The 21,427-nt window shown below is 37.4% G+C and overlaps 1 protein-coding gene and 1 non-coding gene across 4 annotated transcripts in view; both read left to right on the top strand.

Moving 5' to 3' along the window:
• Window positions 1-21,427, top strand: part of LOC114047357 (protein SCAI) — a 211,957-nt gene that overhangs the window by 133,511 nt on the left and 57,019 nt on the right. For all 3 annotated transcript variants that reach the window (XM_027868168.1, XM_027868167.1, XM_027868169.1), the window contains exons 4-9: window positions 7,624-7,719; window positions 9,331-9,417; window positions 16,005-16,103; window positions 18,101-18,197; window positions 19,339-19,437; window positions 19,624-19,776. In XM_027868168.1, the coding sequence (XP_027723969.1) occupies window positions 7,624-7,719; window positions 9,331-9,417; window positions 16,005-16,103; window positions 18,101-18,197; window positions 19,339-19,437; window positions 19,624-19,776 (631 nt within the window). The remainder of the gene's footprint in view (window positions 1-7,623; window positions 7,720-9,330; window positions 9,418-16,004; window positions 16,104-18,100; window positions 18,198-19,338; window positions 19,438-19,623; window positions 19,777-21,427) is intronic.
• LOC114047405 lies at window positions 6,710-6,815 on the top strand. Its single transcript, XR_003569593.1, has one exon. It is a non-coding gene; the product is annotated as a U6 spliceosomal RNA (small nuclear RNA).

Below are 21,427 nucleotides of genomic sequence, written 5' to 3'. Positions count from 1 at the left end.
ATCTATACATACATATAATTTCCCCCCCCCCCCCACTGCCCTAATACTGACAAAGGACTCATGAGTTACAAATATCATCTTTCCATGCAGGAATGTAAACAGTTCAACCTTAATAAGTCTCTTATGATTTCTCTTTCCTGTTTACCTCTTCCATGTTTCACTTGAGTCTTGTATTTGAAGGTCAAATTTTCTATTTAGCTCTGATCTTTTCCACAGGAATGCTTGAAAGTCCCCTATTTCATTGAATGACCATTTTTTACCCTGAAGGATATACTCAGTTTTGCTGGGTAGGTGATTCTAGGTTGTAGTCCTAACTCCTTTGCCCTCCAGAATATCATACTCCATGTCCTGCGGTCTCTTAATGTAGAAGCTGCTAAATCTTGTGTTATCCTGATTGTGTTTCCATAATACTTGAATTGTTTCCTTCTTGCTGCTTGCAATATCTTCTCCTTGACCTGGGAGTTCTGGAATTGGGCTGTAACGTTCCTAGGAGTTTTCCTTTGGGGATCTCTTTCTGGAGGTGATCAGTGGAATCTTTCCATTTCTATTTTGCCCTCTGGTTCTAAAATATCAGGGCAGTTTTCCTTGATAATTTCTTGAAAGATAATGTTTAGGCTCTTTTTTTGATCATGGCTTTCAGATAGTCCAATAATTTTTAGTTCTTTCTCCTGGATCTGTTTTCCAGTTGTTTTTCCACTGAGATATTTCACATTCTCTTCTATTTTCTCATTCTTTTGGATTAGTTTTACAGTGCCTTGATTTCTCATATAGTTGCTAGCTTCCAATTGCTGCATTCTAGTTTATAAGGAAGTATTTTCTTCAGTAAGCTTTTGGATTTCCTTTTCCATTTGGCCAATTTTGCTTTTTAGGACGTTATTCTCCTCATTGACTTTTTAAACCTCTTTTGCCATTTGGGTTAGGCTATTTTTTAAGGTGTTATTTTCTTCAGTATTTTTTTGGGTCTCCTTTAGCATCACTCTCAGTTTTTCCTCTACTTCTCTTACTTGCTTCTCAAGATCCTTTTTGAGCTCTTCCATGGCCTGGGACCAATTCATATTTTTCTTGGAGGCTTTGGATGTAGGAACTTTGGCTTCGTTGTCTTCTTCTGGTTGTATGTTTTGATCTTTTTTGTCACCAAAGTAAGATAATATAGTCTGACTCTTTTTGCGCTGCTTGCTCATGATCTCAGCCAATTACTTGAGTTATAAACTCTTCGCTAAGGTAGGGGTCTGTTTCCAGTGTGGAGAATGTACTGTCCCAAGCTTCAAGGGTTTTGTGCAGCTGTTTTCAGAGATACTTCTAGGGACCTGTAAATTTTCAGTTCTTCCAAGGTGCTGTATTCAAGGGCAGGGTGTTTACTCCTTTCTTGGCCTGTGCTCTGGTCTATGAGTGACCACAAGAACTCTTTTCTGTCTTGGAACTGTGAGGTGGATTTCTTTTCCTCAGCCACTACAAGCTCCACCATGCCAGCCCACCTCCTCACCCCAGGACTGCCACCCAGAACTGTGACCCAGATCCAAGCATAGACAAAGCAAGAGAATCCTGCACCATCAGAGAGATCCCTGCAATCCCCCTCTGATCAGCCACTCGATTCCCCCTCAGTCTGTGGGCAGGAAGCTCAGGAGGCAAGCTTGGGGAATGCGACTGGGACTCTGCGCATCTCTCTCACCGTAGAAACAGACTTTTCCCACTGACCTTCTAAGTTGTCTTTGGTGTTCGTGGGTTGAGAAGTCTGAAAACTGCCACAGCTGACTGCGATTCAGTCCTTTGAGGCCTGCTCCAGATTCGCTCCATCCTGCGCGCCTGCGCTGAACTGTGCTCCTCTCTCAGCCTGGCACGATATACCTTTCTGATCAACTATCCAGGTTGTCTTGGGCTGGAAATTTGTTTCACTTTGTCTTTTTGTGGGTTCTGCTGCCTTAGAATTTGTTTAGAGCCATTTTTTATAGGTATTTAGAAGTGTTTGGGGGAGAGCTCAAGCAAGTCACTGCTTTTACTCCGCCATCTTGGCTCCATCCCCCCAGGTTTTTTTTTTTTTTAAACTCTAAAATGAAAGGGTCAGATTAGTTCTCCATAGCTTCTTCTAGCGCTGACATTTGGTTATTCTGTGATTTGGCAGGGAAAAGTTAAACTAAGAGCTACCAACTGTTTCAAACTAGGCCAAGAAGCTTGCATCATATTTAACTGAAAAATTGAGGCCATTCACCAAAAGCTCCCTCTTCTTCCTTTTTCCTCATCTCACATCACCCAGATGCCTTCTACCATTATCTTTCTCCTCCTTCACCCCTGTTTCACATGAAGAAGTGACTTCTTGTCATGACAGATTCTTCTACATGCAGAAGTGATCCCATTCCCTTTCCTCCTCTCTAGCAGATTGCCCCTTCTATCATCCCTGCTCTCTCACTTATCATTCTTTCTTTGTCTACTGGCAATTTCCCTGCTGCTGAGAAACATGCCCTTGTCTCCCTCATCCTCAAAAAAACTCTCATTTGATCCATCCATCCCTGCTAGCTCTCATTCTATATCTCTCCTCTCTTTTGTGGCTAACTTCCTTTAGGTTAGGCCATCTACATGTTATTTCCTCTCAACTCTCCTCATAACTCTCTATAGTCTGGTTTCCATTCTTACTATGCAATGCAAACTGCTCTTTCCAAAGTTACTGTTTCTTAATTGCCAAACAGAATGGTCTTTTCTCAATCCTCATCCTTCTTGGTCTCTCTACAACCTTTGACACTGGTCAATCACTGTAATAATTTAAAATTTTACATTGTTGATGTTATAATTATTGCTTGGTGTCATAGTTATTCTTTGATATTGTATTTATAATGATAATATTCCAAAATGGAGTCATTTAGGCTAAGCAGTCCTAATGTCTACAGAAACAAATAGGAAAAAACAGATTTAATGGTAGAAAAGTACAAACTATGTCAGGTGGATAAGGCTAGCAGATTTTTGATTGAATGAATTCTTAACTTGCTGCAGGGGTCTTAAGTCATTCTGTTTCTGCTGCCTTTGTTAACGTTAGATCCTCCTACCAGTTTGTAGTCTAGATAAGGAAACTCCCCCTATCCAAACTTCACTCAAGCTTAGTAGCAATAAGGGACTCTAAGACTTTTGTCAGATGCCTTTAGTGAGGATGAAAATGGCATCAAGGTCAGCTGCACTGATGGTAAATTATTCACTTGAAAAGGCTACAAGCCAAAACTAAAAGGGAAGAAGAGTTGGTGCATGACTTTTTGTTTACACTAAATGCAGCCTCTAAGGTTGAGATGTAACAAAGTATGGATCGATTCTCAGCTGCTTGTGCTAATTTTGGCCTAACAATAAATACCAAAACAACAGAGGTTCTCCACCAGCCAGCACCACACCATCCATACATGGAATCACTTGTTATGGCAAATGGAGAAATTTTGAATACTATGGATAAGTTCACTTACCTTAGCAGTACTTTCCAGAAATGTACATATAGATGATGAGGTTGACACATGCATTGCCAGAGCTAGGTCAGTTTTTGAGAGGCTCTGAAGGAAACTGTGAGAGAGTAAAAGCATTAGACTGTCTATTAAACTGAAGGTCTACAGAGCCATTGTGCTGACCTCATTGCTATATGCCTGTGAAACCTGGACATTATACCAGCATCATGCCAGGAAAGTGAATCACTTCCATCTGAAATATCTAAGGAAGATTCTGAAGACCACTTGGCAAGATAAAATAATGGACACTGAGATTCTTTCTTGAACTGAACTGTCAAGTATTCAAACTTCATTGCAGAGCACAGCTCTGATAGGCTGGACATGTTCAAATGCCAAATGTACATTTGCCTAAAAGATTATTTTATGGAGAACTCACACAAAGCAAGCTCACACATGGCAGTCAGAAGTGATACTCTCAGGGGCAGCTAGGTGGTGCAGTGGATACAGCACTGGACCTGGAGTCAGGAAGACCTGAGTTCAAATCCAGCCTCAGACACATCGTATTCACTAGCTGTGTGACCCTGGGCAAGTTACTTAACTCTGATTGCCTTGCCCCCCTCCCAACAAAAGGTGACACTTTCAAGGTCTTTCTAAAGAACTTTGGAATTGATTGAGACATGTGAGATACTGGTACAGAACTGCCCAGCATGGCATGCGCATATTGAAGAAAGCATTGTTCTTTATGAGCAAAACAGAATTGCAGTACCTCAAAAGACACATGAGGTCTATAAATTTGGAGACATCTCCACTCCAAACGTGTATGTGGACTATTTGTGCCCAACCTGTGGTAGAGCCTTCTGAGCTCATATTGGTCTGCTCAGCCACATTTGGACACACTGCCTTGGCCCCGACAGTGATGTCATTTAGGTCCTTTTTGAGAATGAAGGACAACAACCAACTAACTGCCACTTCTGGGTCTGAATAGGAATGCCCCTTCCTACATCTGGCACTAATTATCTGTTCTTAGCCAAGTCTATTCTTAGGGTATATAATCTTGCCACCTGAAACCCAACTTTGAGCAGGTTTTCTCCCCAACAGGTCTACTTCACCCTTGAGGTGGGGTAAGTTAATTGCATGTGGGGACAAACCTCTGTCTGTTTATATTGCCATAGTGTATGTATGCTTTGTTTGCCTGCTTGCTGCATCATATAACAGTAAGCTTATGTTGATATCATTTTCCTGAGTGTCAATTTTCTAGAAATTATGAACCCAGATATTTGCTTTAACCTGAGCCATGAGGCCAAATAAAGTAATCACCCTTTTCTCCTTAATATTCTCTTCTTTCTAGGGTTTTTGACACTACTCTCTCCTAGTCCTCTTCCTATCTACCTGACCTCTCTTCATTCTTCTTTACTTCATTCAGGTTATTCCCACTAACGGTAGAGGTAGACTCTCTCCTGGGTCTTCTTCGCTTCTCCTGCTACACTGTATCACTTGGTAATTTCATCAGCTCCTGTGGATTGGATTATCATTTTTATGTTGGTGGTTTTCAGATCTACTTGTACAACCCTAATCTCTCTGCTGACCTTCAGACTTGCATCTCTAACCACATATTGGATATCTTAAAACTTAACATGTTCAAAATTTAACTCATTATTGAACAGGCTGACTTCAGAAAAACCTGGAAAGATTTGTATGGTCTGATGCTGAGTGAAGTGAGCAGAACCAAGAGAACGTTGTACACAATAACAGCCACATTGTGTGATGACTAATACTGATAAACTTAACCCTTCCTGGCAATACAAGGATCTAAGACTTCTCCAGAGGCCTTGTGATAGAAAATGCTATCCATATCCAAAGAAAGAACTATGGAAGCCAAATTGTTATTCTTTTTCTCTTCTGTTGAGTTTTGTTTCCTCTTTCTGATGATTCCTCCTCTTGGTTTTAATTTCTACTTACAACATCACTAATGTGAAATATGTTTAATATGAATGTAAATGTATAGCTTATATCAGATTATGCGCCGTCTTGGGGAGGGTGGTGGGAAGGAAGGGGGAGAGAAATTTTCAACTCAAAAGCATATGGAAGTGATTATTGATAAATTAAAATAAATTAATAAAAAAATAAAAAAAAATTTAACTCATTTTATTTCTCTCCAAACTCTCGCCTCTTCCTAACTTCCCTATACCTATTGTTGAGAGCACCACCTTCCCACTTACCATTGTTCACAGTCTGGGTGTCATTCTTGACTCCTTACTCTTTTGCTAAGCCTGTTGATTTTACTTTGCAGCATCTGTGCATAGGCCCCCTTCTCTTCTCTAACCTTGCCATTATTCTGGTACAGGCCTTCATCACCTCATTACACAACAAACAATAGCCTGATGATTGTCTGCCTGCTGCGGGTCTTTCTCTACTTCAATCCTTTCTCTATTCGGTTCTCAAAGTGATCTTCCTAAAGTACAGGTCTGACCATGTCACTCCCCTCTTTGATAAACTCTAGAGGCTCCCTGTCACTTCCTGGATCAAATATAAAATCCTGTTTGTTGTTCAAAGCCCTTCATAACCTACCTATCCCTACACTTTTCCAGTCTTCTTATTCCTTACATCCTCCTCATACTCTGTGATCCAGTGACACTGGCCTCCTTGTTGTTCTTTGAGCAAGACACTCATCTCCTGATTTTCAATGGCTATCTCCCTCCTCTGTTCCAACATGCCTGGAATGTTTCCCTTCTCATATCCACCTCTTAGCTTTCCTGGCTTCTTTGAAGTCCCAGCTAAAACTTCACTTTCCAAAGGAAGCCTTTCTTAGTCCTATTTAATTCTAGTGCCTTTCCCTTTGTTGCTTATTTCCTGTGTGTCCTGTCAGTAGCTTGGTTGCACATAGTTATTTGTGTGTTGTCTTCCCCCATTAGATTTTAAGCTTTTTGAGGGTAGCAGTTTTGCCTTTCTTTGTATCCCAAGCACTTAATACATTACTTTGTTCTTGGTAGATGCTTAATAAATGTTTATCGGCTGACTGGGTGTGAAAGTCAGCAGAGGATCCATCGTTTAGTCTAGTTAGTGGTTCGCCTTTGTTTATGGGATTATTAGAGATTTTCTGTAGACAAAGATGAAGAAGAGATATTGAAAAAAAATTCTTGAAGTATTGGTTGAATAACAGTCTGAAATAAGCAAGTTCTCATTCATTGTTTGATTCTTAATGCTTTCGTTGTAAATTCCTTGGGAATAGGGTCTTTTATCACATACACCCAATCCAAGGCTTTGGACATAGTAGGTACTTGAAAAGTACTTGCCAAATGTTCACTTTAGCAGCACATATTCTGAATTAGAATGATACAGAGAAAATTAGCATGATTCCTGCACAAGGATAACATGCAAATTTGTGAAGTGTTCCAAATTTAAAAAACAAAACAAAACTTGTTGAATGAATGAATGAATTTCATCTGTATTTATATAATAATAATAAATGGCTTATGGTCTATAGGTTTTTTTATTGTTTACAAGAAGTTGCTTTTATAACAACCCTTTGAGGCATAAGTAGTATACATGTTTCCCTATTATACAAATGAGGAAACTAAGGATAAGAGAAGCTGCTTGGATGCAGCAAGGTGGTGTATAGTGAGATGCTGGGCTTGGGAGTCAGGAAAACTTAAGTTCAGATCCCACTTCATATACCTGGTGGCTGTCAGGTGACCTGGCAGGGTCACTAAACCTCTCTTAGTCTCATCTGGAAAATAGTGCAAATAGTACTTGGGTTGCTATTGGGCTCAAATGAGAAAATATTTGTAAAATGCTTTGCAAACCTTAAAGTGTTATATAAATGTTAGCTATTGTTTTCCTTAAATGATTAGTACATGGCTATACAGATAGTGCCACTTTAGATTAGAACACAGATTTCTTGACTGAAAATTCAGTGCTTTTGCCATGATACCATATTGGTTTTCTCTATGTACAGTATACACTTAAAACTAGGAATTTCATATCTTCAGGATAAGCACATTGCTATGTAGAGAAAAACATACAAGGTGATCAAATTATAGTCAATTAGTAGGTGACCTTATATAGCATCCCTATTTCTACCAAGATATGCCATTTTTTTAATAAAGCCTCATCAAAAGTGTTTCTGAACTGTCTGTATTAAGATTGTATGTGTTTTTTAAAACGTTTAACTTGGTGCAGTTTACAAATAAATATACTCTTGCTGTTGCAGAGACTTGCCACAGTATGGACAAAAGCAGTGGCAATCCTACTTTGGGCGAACTTTTGATGTCTATACCAAACTCTGGAAGTTCCAACAGCAACATCGGTAAGAAACTGAATCCTGTTAGATTTTCTAGCTAGAGATCATTACAGCAAACCACAAAGAATTTGTAGAGACAACGACTACTACTTCTTGTGAAGATAATTTAGTCTTCATAAATTGCTGTGGCTATAAAAAGCATCACCTATTCATCAGCCTTCAGGGGCTGAGCCCTCTTTAGCTAGTTAAGATGGACGAAAATAGTTTATACATAATCTGTTGGGTGTGGGGAAGTAGTACTGGAAGTCTTTTCAGCTGACTAAGATCTACTAGCTCTACTATTGCAGTTTTCAAGAACCTGGGTGACCTCCACACTATGATGACACAGTGAATATGTTTTAGAGGATTAATGGCTGAATGAATGAGTGAATGAAATGAAAAAAAAAATTAAATGCTTACTGTATACCACGTACTATGTTAAGCTCTGGGAATAAAAATATTTAAAAAATAGACTCCTTATTTTCAAGTACCTTATCTTCTAATAGGGGAAGAAAATATACATAGGGAAGAGATGACTAGGTAAGGGTTTTGTTTTTGTTTTTGTTTTTCCTGGGGAGATGAAAATGGAATGGGGGAGGGGTGTGCATTGGGGAAGGGTTAGGCAGATGATGAGATATCTGGATGGAATGTGATACTGGAGTGTGGTCTTGTGTCTAGAGGTAGCCAGTAGATATAGCTTACTAGACTGTACACCCTTAGTCAGCAATCATTGGGTTGGGCCCTTGAATGGGAGCTCCAAAGACGAGTGGATTAACTTCTTCATAGACTGATGCATAAATTTCAGAAGACCTGAATATGGAGGTCCAAGTGTTGAGTCTGGTGTGGGTAAAGGGTGCTAGTCTAGGTAAGGAGGAACAGGTTGGTGATGGCAGATGGTAAGAAGGCCCAGTGAATGGCTAGATGGCCAGGGTAATTCTGCTTTCATTTTGATTGTGACCCTCATTGTTTTGGTGGCCAAAGACACCATATTTCATTGTCCTGCCTCATTTTTGTGGTTTTTTTTTACTAGCCAAATGATGATAATGGTTTGATGCTGGATTTTTATAAGTTAGAATAGGAAAAAAGAAATGTAAAAATTAATATTTGAAAATGTAGTACATTTATCTGACCTTTACAGAAATGTTACTTAACATTTGTAATAGTGCAGAAGGAACTCCTATGATAAATAGATCATATTTTTAAATTTTAAAATAGGTTTCCTTGTTACTTATAGAATGACAAATTCATAGAATTTTTAATTTGGAAGGTACCTTTGAGAACATCTAATCCAACCCTACTAATTTTAAAGATAACTTTGTCAAAGTGGCATAGTCAGTGGCAGTCTTGAACTTAGAGTTTTCTAATATAATATGCCAAGCATGATCTTAATTTGCATTGGTTTTAACTTTGTCCAGCATACTATTTCTTTGGGATGTTTCATCAGCTTGTCCTAGATATCACTTGTCCCATCTGGAATCCATAAGACTAGATAATGAATGCTTTTTGAAGTGGTCAAATAGCTGCTTTGAGATCACTTTGAAAATTTTGAATAGCACAAATGTATTGTACTTGTAAACTTGTGTTTTCTTCTCTCTTCTTCAACACTCATGTCTACTCCCCTCCCTTTTTTTTAAACAGTCAAGTCTTGGATAATCGGTATGGCTTGAAGCGGTGGCAGATAGGAGAAATTGCTTCCAAGATTGGACAGCTTTACTACCATTATTAGTAAGTAAACAACTTATATATAGACTCATGTGTTTTCCTGAGAGAAGTGAATTAAAACATGTAGGAGCTGAAGTGTGGTTTAACCTCGATTCCTAGTGTAGGAAGAGAGCAACTAATCAGACAGAACATTCTGAGAGCTTGAAAACAGAGAACAGATGGGGATGACATGAAGTGACTGACACTAAAACTACATGTCAAGGAATCACCAGTCTCTCTCGGAGACTTCCATACTTCATGGATTGTATTTGCAGACCTATATGTCGTGGTTAGGAGTCTGCTTATAATTTCAGACAAATGATTTTTTATTTGTCGGGAGGTTTTATTACTCTTCTAGGAGCTCTAATGATATGTGTGTGTGTGTGTGTGTGTGTGTGTGTATATGTGTACATACGTATCTATATCTCCCTATGTATTATATACATATACATGTATGTATATATTTAAAAATAGCAAACTTACAGAGTAATGAGGTATTTATTAAAAGATGATGTGTGGTGGTAATCGTTTTATAGTTGACTATATCTTTAAAACAATAACATCTGGGAAAGGGGAGGGACCACCATTTTGGGAGCCTGCCCTTCATCAATGGTAGTCATTTATTAAGTTAAAAAAAGAACTTTACATATACAAGATAAGGTAGGTATTGCTGGACAAATCATTCATATAAAAAAGACATGAGGATTTAGCGAATTATGAGCTCAAACAGGAGTCAATACTGTAACATTGCAGCCTAGGATGGCATCAGCATTTTGAGCTGCATTAATAAGAGCATAATGTCTAAAATGAGAGTGGTGGTAGTCTCCTTGTACTCGGCTGTAGTCAGATCACATCTAGAATATTGTGGCTGATTCATAGCAATGTATTGTAGGAAGAATATTGGCAAGTTGGAGTTTTTCTGAGCATAGTGATTTCCTTGCAGTTCTCTCTAATTCCTATAATATATGAGTCCATGATGTATGGCTAAGACCAGCCCTCTTTTGGGTGCCGTCAAAAGTGTTTTGAGAGGCACCAAACTTCCTTTTCCCCCCTCCAATATGTTCTCCACAAACATGCTGCTTGCAACCTTCACAATTAAAACCACTTTTTGGTTACATCTATTGTCTCAGGAATGGCATTGTTAATACACAAAACTGCTCAGTTAGGAGCCATTAAAACGAAGAGCCCAAGAGACTAGGCAACTCCTAAAATTCATTGGCAGCATTCCTACAGAACCATAAAATCTTTGAGATATATGTCATCTAGTCCAACCTGTCCCTAAATAGGAATCTGTTCTACAATGTTCTGAAGAAGTCATATAACTTTTGTCTAAAGACTTTCAGTAATGGAGAACTCACTAATACCCAAAATAGTCCATTCCTTTTGTGGACAGATTCTTAGTATGCTTTTTTTCCTTTTATCAAGCCTAAATTTTCTATTTGACTTCTACCCCTTGTTTTCAATTCTCCCCTCTCAAACCAAAGCAAAACAAATGTAATCTATTCTAATATGACTTTTCCACAGTAGCCCTTTAAATGCTGGAAGAGAGCAATTCTTACCCCAGTCTTCTCTTCTCTGAGTGGCATGGTCACCATCCTCTGGATAAACTCTAGTATCACCTTCCCAAAATGTAGCTAAGGACTGAATCAAGTAGTCTGGGATTGTTCTGATGAAGAGGGATAAGTATTTAATACTCACTGAGCACATTAACTTTGATTAGGTTTAAAACTAGATGAAGGGGCAGCTAGGTGGTGCAGTAGATAGAGCACCAGCCCTGGAGTCAGAAGAACTTGAGTTCAAATCCGGCCTCAGACACATAACACTCACTAGCAGTGTGACTCTGGGCGAGTCACTTAACCCCAATTGCCTCACCAAAAAGCAAAAAAACCAAAAAAACCAAAACAAAACTAGATGAAAATAAGGTCATGGAAGAAAGAGATAAAAAGGACAGATGAATTTTGATTAGGAAGTTATAGATCAGAAACTATTTTAGAACATAACTGTCTAGGGAATGACTAGAGAAAAACCTGTCCTGAGGATGTCTCCTTTCCCTGTTGTCAGTTGATGGAATTATGCTAGTGATGCTAGTGATAGCGGTAGGATAAGAGAAAGAAATTATAAGGCATAAACATAAGGAAAGAGGAGACAAAATTACTCCTATTTATTTGATGACATGATGATTTTCTTAGAAAACTCCAGAGAAACATCAAAGAAACTAAGTGAGAATTCACTAACTTTGAGTGAATTAGTTAGATACAAAACAACTAACAAAAATAATAAATATTAAAGTTCTCATGATTTAAAAAAAATTTTAAAAAGATTAACTATCTTTCAGTAGGTAATAGTGGAAGACTATGGGGGAATTCTTAAACAAGGAAAAAAGGAGATGCCAAAGAATAAAATAAATAACTTCAGGTAAATGAAAGTGAAAAACTTTCACAGGGACAAAATTAACTAAAGAAGGGGAGCAATTGACTGGAAAAAAATTTTTTTATCAACTATCTCTAGGAAGCGTTCGATATATCCAAGATATATAGGCAACAAACACAAATTAATAAGGCCAAAAACTATTTTCTAAGAAATAAGTGGTCAAAGGGTAAGAACAAATGGTTCTCAAAAGAATTGCAGATCATTAGCAACTACATAAAAGATTGTTCCACATCATTAATATTAAGAGAAAAAAATTTTTTTTGGTGGGGGGCCCAAGATGGTGGAAGAATAGCAGGAAGAATTAAAGTGAGCTTTCTTCCACAGTTCCTCCAAACAGACCTTTAAATGTATAAAACCTAATCCTGCTTGGAAAATCCAAGAAAAAAATTTACAGTAAGTCATTTTTCCAGTTCAAGTTGTCATAGGAAAATAGACAGAGAGGTCTTTGGCAGTTGGTGATGGGGTGTAGATAGGAACAGTCACAGGAAGAGGCCACACACCAGGGCAAGAAGAGATTGCAGATCTCAGAGAGGAGGCTAAGCTTGTTCAGAGTGCTGGAAAAGGTGCCAATGTGCAGCTCTGTTGCTCATTATCTTTTTCTGGGTAACATGTCCAGGGTAGATGAGGAGGGGACCTGTGCCTAGGGGTGGCATTCCAGTATGAGGAGAATTTACATACCCTAGGCTATGTATAGAACAAGGAGCAAGGTCAGAATCAAGCCATAGCTTTGAACAGCTGTCTGCAGGGTTGGAGGATGGGAGTGGAGAGAAGGTCTCAGTTCCAATTTCCAACCCACTCTGAAATCTGCAACAGAATAACCAGGACGGGAATCTCAGATCTAAGGGGAGCCTATAATTTTGTTACTCTGAACCAACAGAGCTTTCCAGTCATCTAATGGTGGCTGAATTCAAGAGCATGCTACTAAAACTTCAAATAAGGGGATCCCATGGTCAGGAACTGTAGTTCCTAAGTCAGGAACTTGTAGAGTTTAGACCAGGAAGGCAAAAATTAGACTTTGCTGTGGATCAGACCGCTTTGGGAGCACCAAAAGTTTTTAGGTACCTAGCCCAAATTGTTTCTAAGATCCTAGAATAACAACACATTCACTCCCCCAAGAAAGCTACAGCAAGATCAGACCGGCCATTCCCTCCAGAAATACACAGAGCCCAGGCCTAACATAAAATCCAAAGTCAGGAAGAAGACTGGAAGAAGGAGAAGAAAAAAGGAACGTCACCATAAAAAAACTATCATGGTGACAGGGAGGTTCAAGGTACAAACCCAGAAAAAGAGAATGTTTCCATTACATCTACAAGCAAAGCCTCAAAGAAAAACACATCTTCAGCACATTCAACTGGAAAGAGTTGAAGCAAAAGTTTAAAAAAGTTTTTATCAATAAAATGAGTGTACTAGAGGAAAAAAATTGGAAAAACGAGAGCTATAAGAGGAAGAAGTGGAAAGGGAATTAACAGCTTGTCACAAGAGATACAAAATCATGCCCAAACAACAAATTCCTTGAAAATTAGAATGAACCAAATAGAAACCAATGAATCCATGAAACAAGAAATGTTAAAACAAAGTCAAAAGTCTGAAAAATAGAAGAAAATGTAAGGCCTGTCATCCAAAAGCAACTGACCTGGAAGAGATTGAGGATAGATGATTTAAGAGTTACTAAATTGCATGAAAGCTCTGACCAAAAAAAGAGACTTGACATCCTATTTTAATAAATCTTAAGAGAAATCTTCCCAGTTCTCTTAGAACCAAAGACCAAAGTGGAAATTAAAAAAAAAAAAATCCATCAGTTACCTCATGAAAGAAACCCCAGTAACAAAATTGCTAAAATCTAGAACTTCCAGGTCTAAGAACAAATACTGCAAGCATCTTAAAGAAAGAATTCAGATACTGGGGAGTCACAGTCAGGATCACACATGATTTAGTAACCACCATTCTAAAGGAATGAAGAACTTGCAATACAATATTTGAGAAGGTGAAGGGTATGGGCGTATAGCTAAGAATAACTTACCTAGCATAACTGATTATAATGCTAACGGGGGTGGGGGGGAATTAACCTTTAATGAAATAAAGGATTTCCAAGTATTCCTACTGAAAAGGAGCTGCATAGATACTTTGAAGTGCAAACACAGGAGTCAAGAGAAACACAAAAAGGTAAACATGAGTGTAAGTCATAAGGAGCTGAAAAAGGACAAAGTGCTTACATTCTGATATGGGTTGATGATAATTGTGTTCTGTTTCCCCACCCCACCCCCACAACCCTATTATTAGGGATCATAACGGGAGATTAATTAGACTGAGAGCTTGGGAACAGTTCTATTATGTCTTAATGAATGAATGAAGAATGGAAAGGGAGGGGAAGAAGAACATACAGGGGGAGCAAGGAAGGATGGAGAAAATGATCTCACATAATCAGGGCATATAAATAGAAGTTTATACAAAAAATGAGACAAGGGGTGTGGGGGGGAGTCTACCACTGAAACCTAACTCTCATCTAAACTGGCCAAAGGAGAGAGGACCACACACACACACACACACACTCACACACACACACACACACACACACACACACACACGTATAGAAAAAACATTTCATCTGAGGGAAACAGGAGGGAAAAGAAAGGCAGGAGAGAGGAAAATAAGGACAGCATATTAAGGGAGGGAACAGTTCTAAGCAAAACAAACTCTAAGAAGTTCGAAAATCTTTGTTGTAGCTCTTCATGTGGTAACAAAGAATTGGAAGCTGAGGGGGTGACCATTAATTGAGGAATGACCAAACAAGATGTAGTATATAAATGTGATGGGATACTATTGGGTTGTAAGAAATGACGAAAGGGATAGTTTCAGAGAAAACTGGAAAGACTGATGCAGAATGAAGTAAGCAGAACCAGTGTGCAGTGACAACAATACTGTAAAGGCAAACAACTTTGAAAGACTTAAGAGCTCTGATCATTGTAATGACCAAACATGATTCTAAAGGACTCATGAAACTTGCTACCATCTCTTCACAGAAAAGTGAAAGACTCAGAGTACAGTTTAAGATGTTTCTTTTTTAAAAGACATGAGCAAAAAAAAAAAAGACAAGGACTATGCAGGAATTTGTTTTGCTTGACTAAACATGTAGCAGGTTTTTGTTTTTCTCAGTTGGGGTGGGGCATGAGAGGGAGAGGTTTTGCTAATTGAAAAAAATAAAAATTAAAAAGAGAGAAATGCAGATCAAAACAACCTTTAGGTTCTACCTTATACCCAGCAAATAGGTAAAGATGACAAAAGAGGGAAGCAGTCCATGTTAGAAGGACCATGGAAAGACATTCATTGATCCCCCTTTGGGGGATATATATGAATTGGTCCATCTGTTCTGGAAATCAATTTGGAATTATACTTAGAAAGTGACTAAAATGTCACTTTTTAAAATGACCCAGAAATCTCACTTCTAGGTGTTTACCCTAAGAATACCCTAAGTCAAATAGAAAGAAAAGTTCCATATACACTAAAATATTCATAATTTTTATAGTAACAAAAAATACAAAGTATATAGATGCCTGTCATTTGAGGAATGATTAAAAACAATGGTATATTAATATATTGGCCTATTATTATGCTGTAAGAAATGATGACTGAAAAATCTAGGGAGGGCTGGCTTGGTCGAAGCACTACAGTGGGACAAGTTAAGTAAGATGAGAATACTCCCTCAGTACTTGGACTAGGTGGCACAAGCAGGAGACACACACCTCAGAAAGTATGAAGGTGAAGGAGTCTAAAGACAAGTTTTGCTTGTTTGACAGTTTCCCAATTTTTTTTTTTTACATTGAAGAATCTTATTCATGCTCACAGCACTAAAGGTCATTTAGTTTAACCCATATCTGAAGTATGAATCCCCTTTACAACTTCTCCAACAAGTGGTCATCCAGCTTATTTGAAGATGACAAATAACTAGTTACTTTCCAAGGCAGCCCTTTATTTTGGTGCAGTGCTGGTTTCTAGAAAGTTTTTCTTATATTGAGCTGAAATTTGAATTCAAGAAGGTGTGCTTCCTCCTGTTGAGGAGCTTATAGTATGGAAAAGAAGCTCCAATATTTTAGGAGACAGTAGAAGAACCAAGTACCTATATATTTGGAAAGTTTGAGATACACCCAGGTATAGAGAATTAAGATGATATATTTCTCCTACAGCCTGCGTACATCTGAGACCAGCTATCTGAATGAGGCCTTTTCCTTCTACTCTGCAATCAGACAGAGATCTTATTACTCTCAAGTCAGTAAAGAGGACAGGTATGGTGGAAGTAACACAATACCTATCAGTTTGCAAACATGCTATCTAACACTCATGAACTACACTTTATTTAGTTTCTGCATCTAAGTGAGTGTATCACACAGAGTAGTTGCTTAATATTGATTGAATTGAATTATATAACAAAATTAGGTAGAAGAGCTCAAATTTTTGTGATATTTTTGTGTTCATCTGAATAACTTCAAATTTCAGTTCTGTCAAAAGAGAGGAAAGATTTGAAGCTAACTTGATGATTAATGTTTAATTGTGTACTTTATAACCATTGTTTGACTCATTGTATCTTGAGATAACTCTGAGTATGAAATCAAAAGAAAATGGTTCTTCTTGTTACTTATACGTTATTTAATAAAACTTGCCTGTACTTTTTGAAATTTAACAACCTCATTAGAGCAAACATGAGCTATGTAATAATAGCCTCTTCATTGCCTAGTTTCAATCATTTCATAGTGTTATTGCCACAGGACAATGATTACAAAATATGTATATGTATGTGTACACATATACATATGTGTATGGGTAGAAAGAATATATAAGAAATTTAATTATTGGTTTCTTCATATGATGAGGAAATGAAAACCTTTGGAATAATGATGATGATCCCTTATAGTTTTACATGTTACAGAGTACTTCATAATCTTACTTAATCTTTGCAACAAGATAAATGTTATTATACCCATTTTGTTGACAAGAAAACTGAGTTTCAAAAAAATTAACTGACTTTCTAAATCACATAGTTAATAAGTAGTAGTGCTGAGACTAGAACAAAGTTCTTAGAATGAGTATTGTGGTGTAAATTCAGTTATCCCAAGGTAACACTAGGAAGCCCTTTATTTTCAGGCTAGTAGAGAAAGGATAAAATCTTTGTCTCTATGTTCTATGTAATAACAATGCCATCTAGTATTTGAGATTGCACCAATGTGTTCTAAAGGACGAATGTGTGTCTTATAGCAATCCTGGCTTTCCTTATTTTTTTTTAATACCCAGTGTCCTTATCTCGCTCCTGGCTCTCAAAGTAATTTGAATGCCTTGTAATTTAAGCATGGAGTGAGTGCAGTTTGTACTTGCCATTTACTGTGCAGCTCACAAAAAACATGTCTTAATACACACTCCTGAATGAAACTCAGATCTCTTACTTCTTGTAGAAGTCCATATGATGCCAACCACAAGCATGCACAGGTGCTGCCTCATCCTTCTTCACTCATATAGCCTTTAATCATACAGGTTCATAGGATCATAGAGATTAGATTCTTTATCCACACCCCTCCCACCTTACTGTACTTGTACTATGGATCTCCCCAACTTCATTTTATTCTTTTTAATCCCAGTAAGTACTCCTTTAATTTCACTTCCTCTTTAGGTAGCCTTAAAATCAAACTTCCCTGCAAGCATGCAGTTCTCAGCCAAGTAGTGTATACAGCTTGCCTACTGTTTTTATATACTTCTCATTGCAAACTCCCCATGTGCCCTGCTGACCCCTGCTCCATTCCTGTAAGCTTCCTTTTTCTCCATTTCTGGCCTTAGGCTGTATATGTATATAAAATATTCCATCTTGCCTTCCTTTTCTTTCCTTGTCTCCCATAAAAACTCCTTCTTTCTCCACCCTCCAGAACTAGACCCTAACTTGAGGCTTGCTTCAGGTTTGGGAGATTTTTTATATCTAGTATGAACCCCTATGGCAAACAAGTCATGATGGATACTTTTTTTTCCTTTTATGTATCATAGTCAAAGCTATTTCAGATCCTGCCTGTGCCACTAGCACTGCCAGAATATATGAGGTTACCACCTTCTCTCACCGGTTCAAATATTGTCACAAGTATACCACAGAAGGAGAATGTTTGGGAAAAACTACTGTATTATATCTCATCATAGGATCTGACAATTTGATGATACAATGGCTTGTGAAATGCCATGGAAAACAAGGATGGTTAAATATGTATTTTTTTTAAAATGATAGTTATTTCATCTTTTCCTGCCATAGACCTGAGTTGGTGGTGAAGAAGCTACGGTACTATGCAAGATTTATAGTGGTTTGCCTTCTTCTCAATAAAATGGATGTTGTGAAGGATCTGGTCAAGGTACGTGGAAATTGGAACAATAAGGAACTTCAAACCTCATTATCACTATTTTTTCTTTTATTGATTATATATATGTATAGACACAAATATATATATGTATATGTTGATTATAAAATGATAAATAATTGAGCTTAGCTAAGATTTTAACCTGGTTCTTCCATCTTAAGTAATAATAATGCACTAGCCTGAGAACCATTAATCTATATGTAGAGGGTCCCATTTTGGGGGTATCAAATTGAATTTTAAAATGACTTCTATAGTCTCAGTTATTTTTAGAACCTAGGTTAGTTTTTTACTGACAGAGTAATAGCAAAAATCAGTGATATCTAAAGCAAAAAAAATTTAAGTATTAGCCTGGCATTCAGAGCTCTCCAGATAGAGCTTTGTCTGCTTTTCCAACTTTATCTCCTTTTTAACCTTTATTCACTCTGTGTTTCTGTCAGACTAGATTAGCCATTATTTACTTGCTTCATCCTGCCTTCTTCCCATGCTTGTACATATATACAGGTATGCCTGGAGAACACTACCTCCACCCCTTTCCCATCTCTACCTTTCAAAATTTTTACTTTTCTTTAATGTCTATCTCATCTGTCACTTTTCCCATAAATCTTTCCCTGATTCCCCAGCCCCTCCATTCCCTCTACCCCCACCTAGAAGGATTCTCCCATTTTTTCTCTGTTCTGATATTCTGGTTGGACCTTTTCTCTATACTTATATTCTAACTTAAGTAGTCAGGAGGAGGTGGTATATGAACTGCTGGGTATAAGAATTTCTCATGAATGAGCAATGCCATGTTGTAGTTTTGGCTCAAAGGCATATTTAGGTTCTATTCTTTCCTTCTTTTTGGGAGTTTTGCAGTGGATTTATCATAGAATCTTAAAGTTGAGTTGAAAGGGCTTGAAAAGATTCTATGAGGCTATCTAGTTCAAACAGTACTAGAATAGGAATCCTGTCTATAATATCCCTGGAATATAGTTATTCAGACTGTACTTAAAGAGCTTCTGTGATGACAATATTTTCAAAATGAGATTGCCTGCATATGTCAATTCCATTCTTTTAGGTATTGATGCTTTTTAAATGTCCAGATATCCTTAAGTGAGTTGTCTAAAATCTTTCTTTCTTTGTGGTTTTTTAAAATCAGGAACTGTCTGATGAAATTGAAGATTACACTCATCGCTTTAATACTGAAGATCAGGTGGAGTGGAACCTGGTACTTCAGGAGGTTGCAGCCTTTATTGAGGTTGGCTTACTTGGTTGTTTATATCAGACTATGCATTTGTATGGGGTCATGTTTTTACCATATAGAGTGTGCGTATATATATGTCTTTGTCTGCACCAAAAAGAGAAGCTTAATTGTTTGCATCTGAAAGTTTTTTCCTTTGTAAATATTTTTGTATAGTTAACTTGTGACTGGTTCTTTTTCTAGGCAGATCCAGTCATGGTTTTAAATGATGATAATACCATTGTTATCACATCTAATCGATTGGCTGAAGCAGGGGCCCCCTTGTTGGAGCAAGGGATGATTGTAGGACAATTGACTCTGGCTGATGCCCTCATTATTGGCAACTGTAATAATCAGGTAAAGAATTACCATGGAATGTTTAAATTTTACCTAGAAAAATAGGAGACTTGTCAAAGTAGGATTGGTAATATTATTGTCCTAATCATTTATCACATTTTCTTGAAATATATAATGAGGATTCAAAAGCAAATGTTAAATGCCTGTTATTGACAGAATACTGTATCAGGAACCTGGAAAGATACATGGCTTGATTAAAAATATGATGCTTGCCCCCTTTGAGCTTATAGTCCAGTACAGTGATAGAGCATCTACAGAAATAACTAGATATATTTCTTGGAAAACTTAGGAAGAATAGAATAGACCTCCATTAATAAGCACAACCCTAGCAGCTCTTGGAATAATTATTCATTTCATTTATATATATTTATCAATGTGTTGTGGTAGTTCCCTAGTATCCTATACCTTTTAATTACTGTAGCTTTTTTGGAAGAAATTTAGATTTATTAAAAAAGAAGTATTTAAGAAAATGAATTTTGTACTTCAAGACCATGTTGTTTTTTATTGTACAAATTTTTGAAATCTAACATTTAATTATGTGTTGTAGACTAAAATAATTAAATTACTAAAATAATTAATAATTAATAAAATTATTAATTACAAAAATAATTATTTACAAATAATTAATTACTAAATATTTTAATTACTAAAATGATTAATTACAAAAGTTCTTAAACATTTCTTAAACTTGAAAAAAAGCAAAGTATATGGTTTTGCAACTATTTTTTCTTTACAGAGATAATTTTATCCCATTTTCTAGCAAAGTGAAGGGAACATGTGGTTGAGAATGAAAAATTTTAATGTTGTCATTTGGGAAGCCAGTAAGATGATCTTGAAAATGCCTTTTAGCTCTTGCTTCTGTGATACTAGTACAACTTCTTCCTTTTTTTACAAAGGAGAAAACTGAGGTCCAGAGAGTGGCCCAAAATCATTCATGTAGTAAGTAATGTCTAAGATTTGAACTTCTGATACCAAAATCAGTCTTCTTTCCAGTACATCCTTCACCTTTTTGTACTATGCATATGCTGACATCATGAAACCATGCTGACAGGGTCCTTCTTTTACAAGTTTATGTTGGACAACCTCAACTGGATCCTCATATCTATAAGGCAACCCTTTTACACCTCCCCAAATAACTCATTCTCTCATTCAGTGAAATAATTCTTCCAAACCTTTTCATTTCTCCTCATACCTCCCACTCTTCCCTCTGCCCCTACCCTCTCAATGGAGAAGCTTGCCTCATATTTCACTGAAAAATTGAGGCCATTCACCAAAAGCTCCCTCTTCTCCCTTTCTCTTAATCTCTTATTACCCTTCTGCCTTCTGCCATTATCTCTTCCTTCACCCCTGTTTCACACAAAGAGGTGATTCTTCTCCTTGCAAAGGCAAATATTTCTACGTGCACTTGTGATCTAGTTCTATCCCCTCTTCTTCAGCAGATTGTCCCTTCTATCATTCCCACTCTCTAATTTATCTTCATTCTCTCCTTGCCTACTGGCTGCTTCCCTAATGCTAAGAAACATGCCCAATGTCTCTCCTGTCCTCAAAAAACCTGTCACTTGATCCATCTATCCCTGCTAGATTTTGTCTCATATCCTCCCTCTCATTTGTGACTAAACTTCTTAATGTTAGGCCATCTGCATAAGGTACT

The sequence above is a fragment of the Vombatus ursinus genome, unplaced genomic scaffold (assembly GCF_900497805.2).
Source record: "Vombatus ursinus unplaced genomic scaffold, bare-nosed wombat genome assembly UNPS02014786.1, whole genome shotgun sequence".
Taxonomy (NCBI): domain Eukaryota; kingdom Metazoa; phylum Chordata; class Mammalia; order Diprotodontia; family Vombatidae; genus Vombatus; species Vombatus ursinus.
The sequence above is the reverse complement of the archived record's forward strand: the minus strand, read 5'-3'. Positions and strand labels throughout refer to the sequence as shown.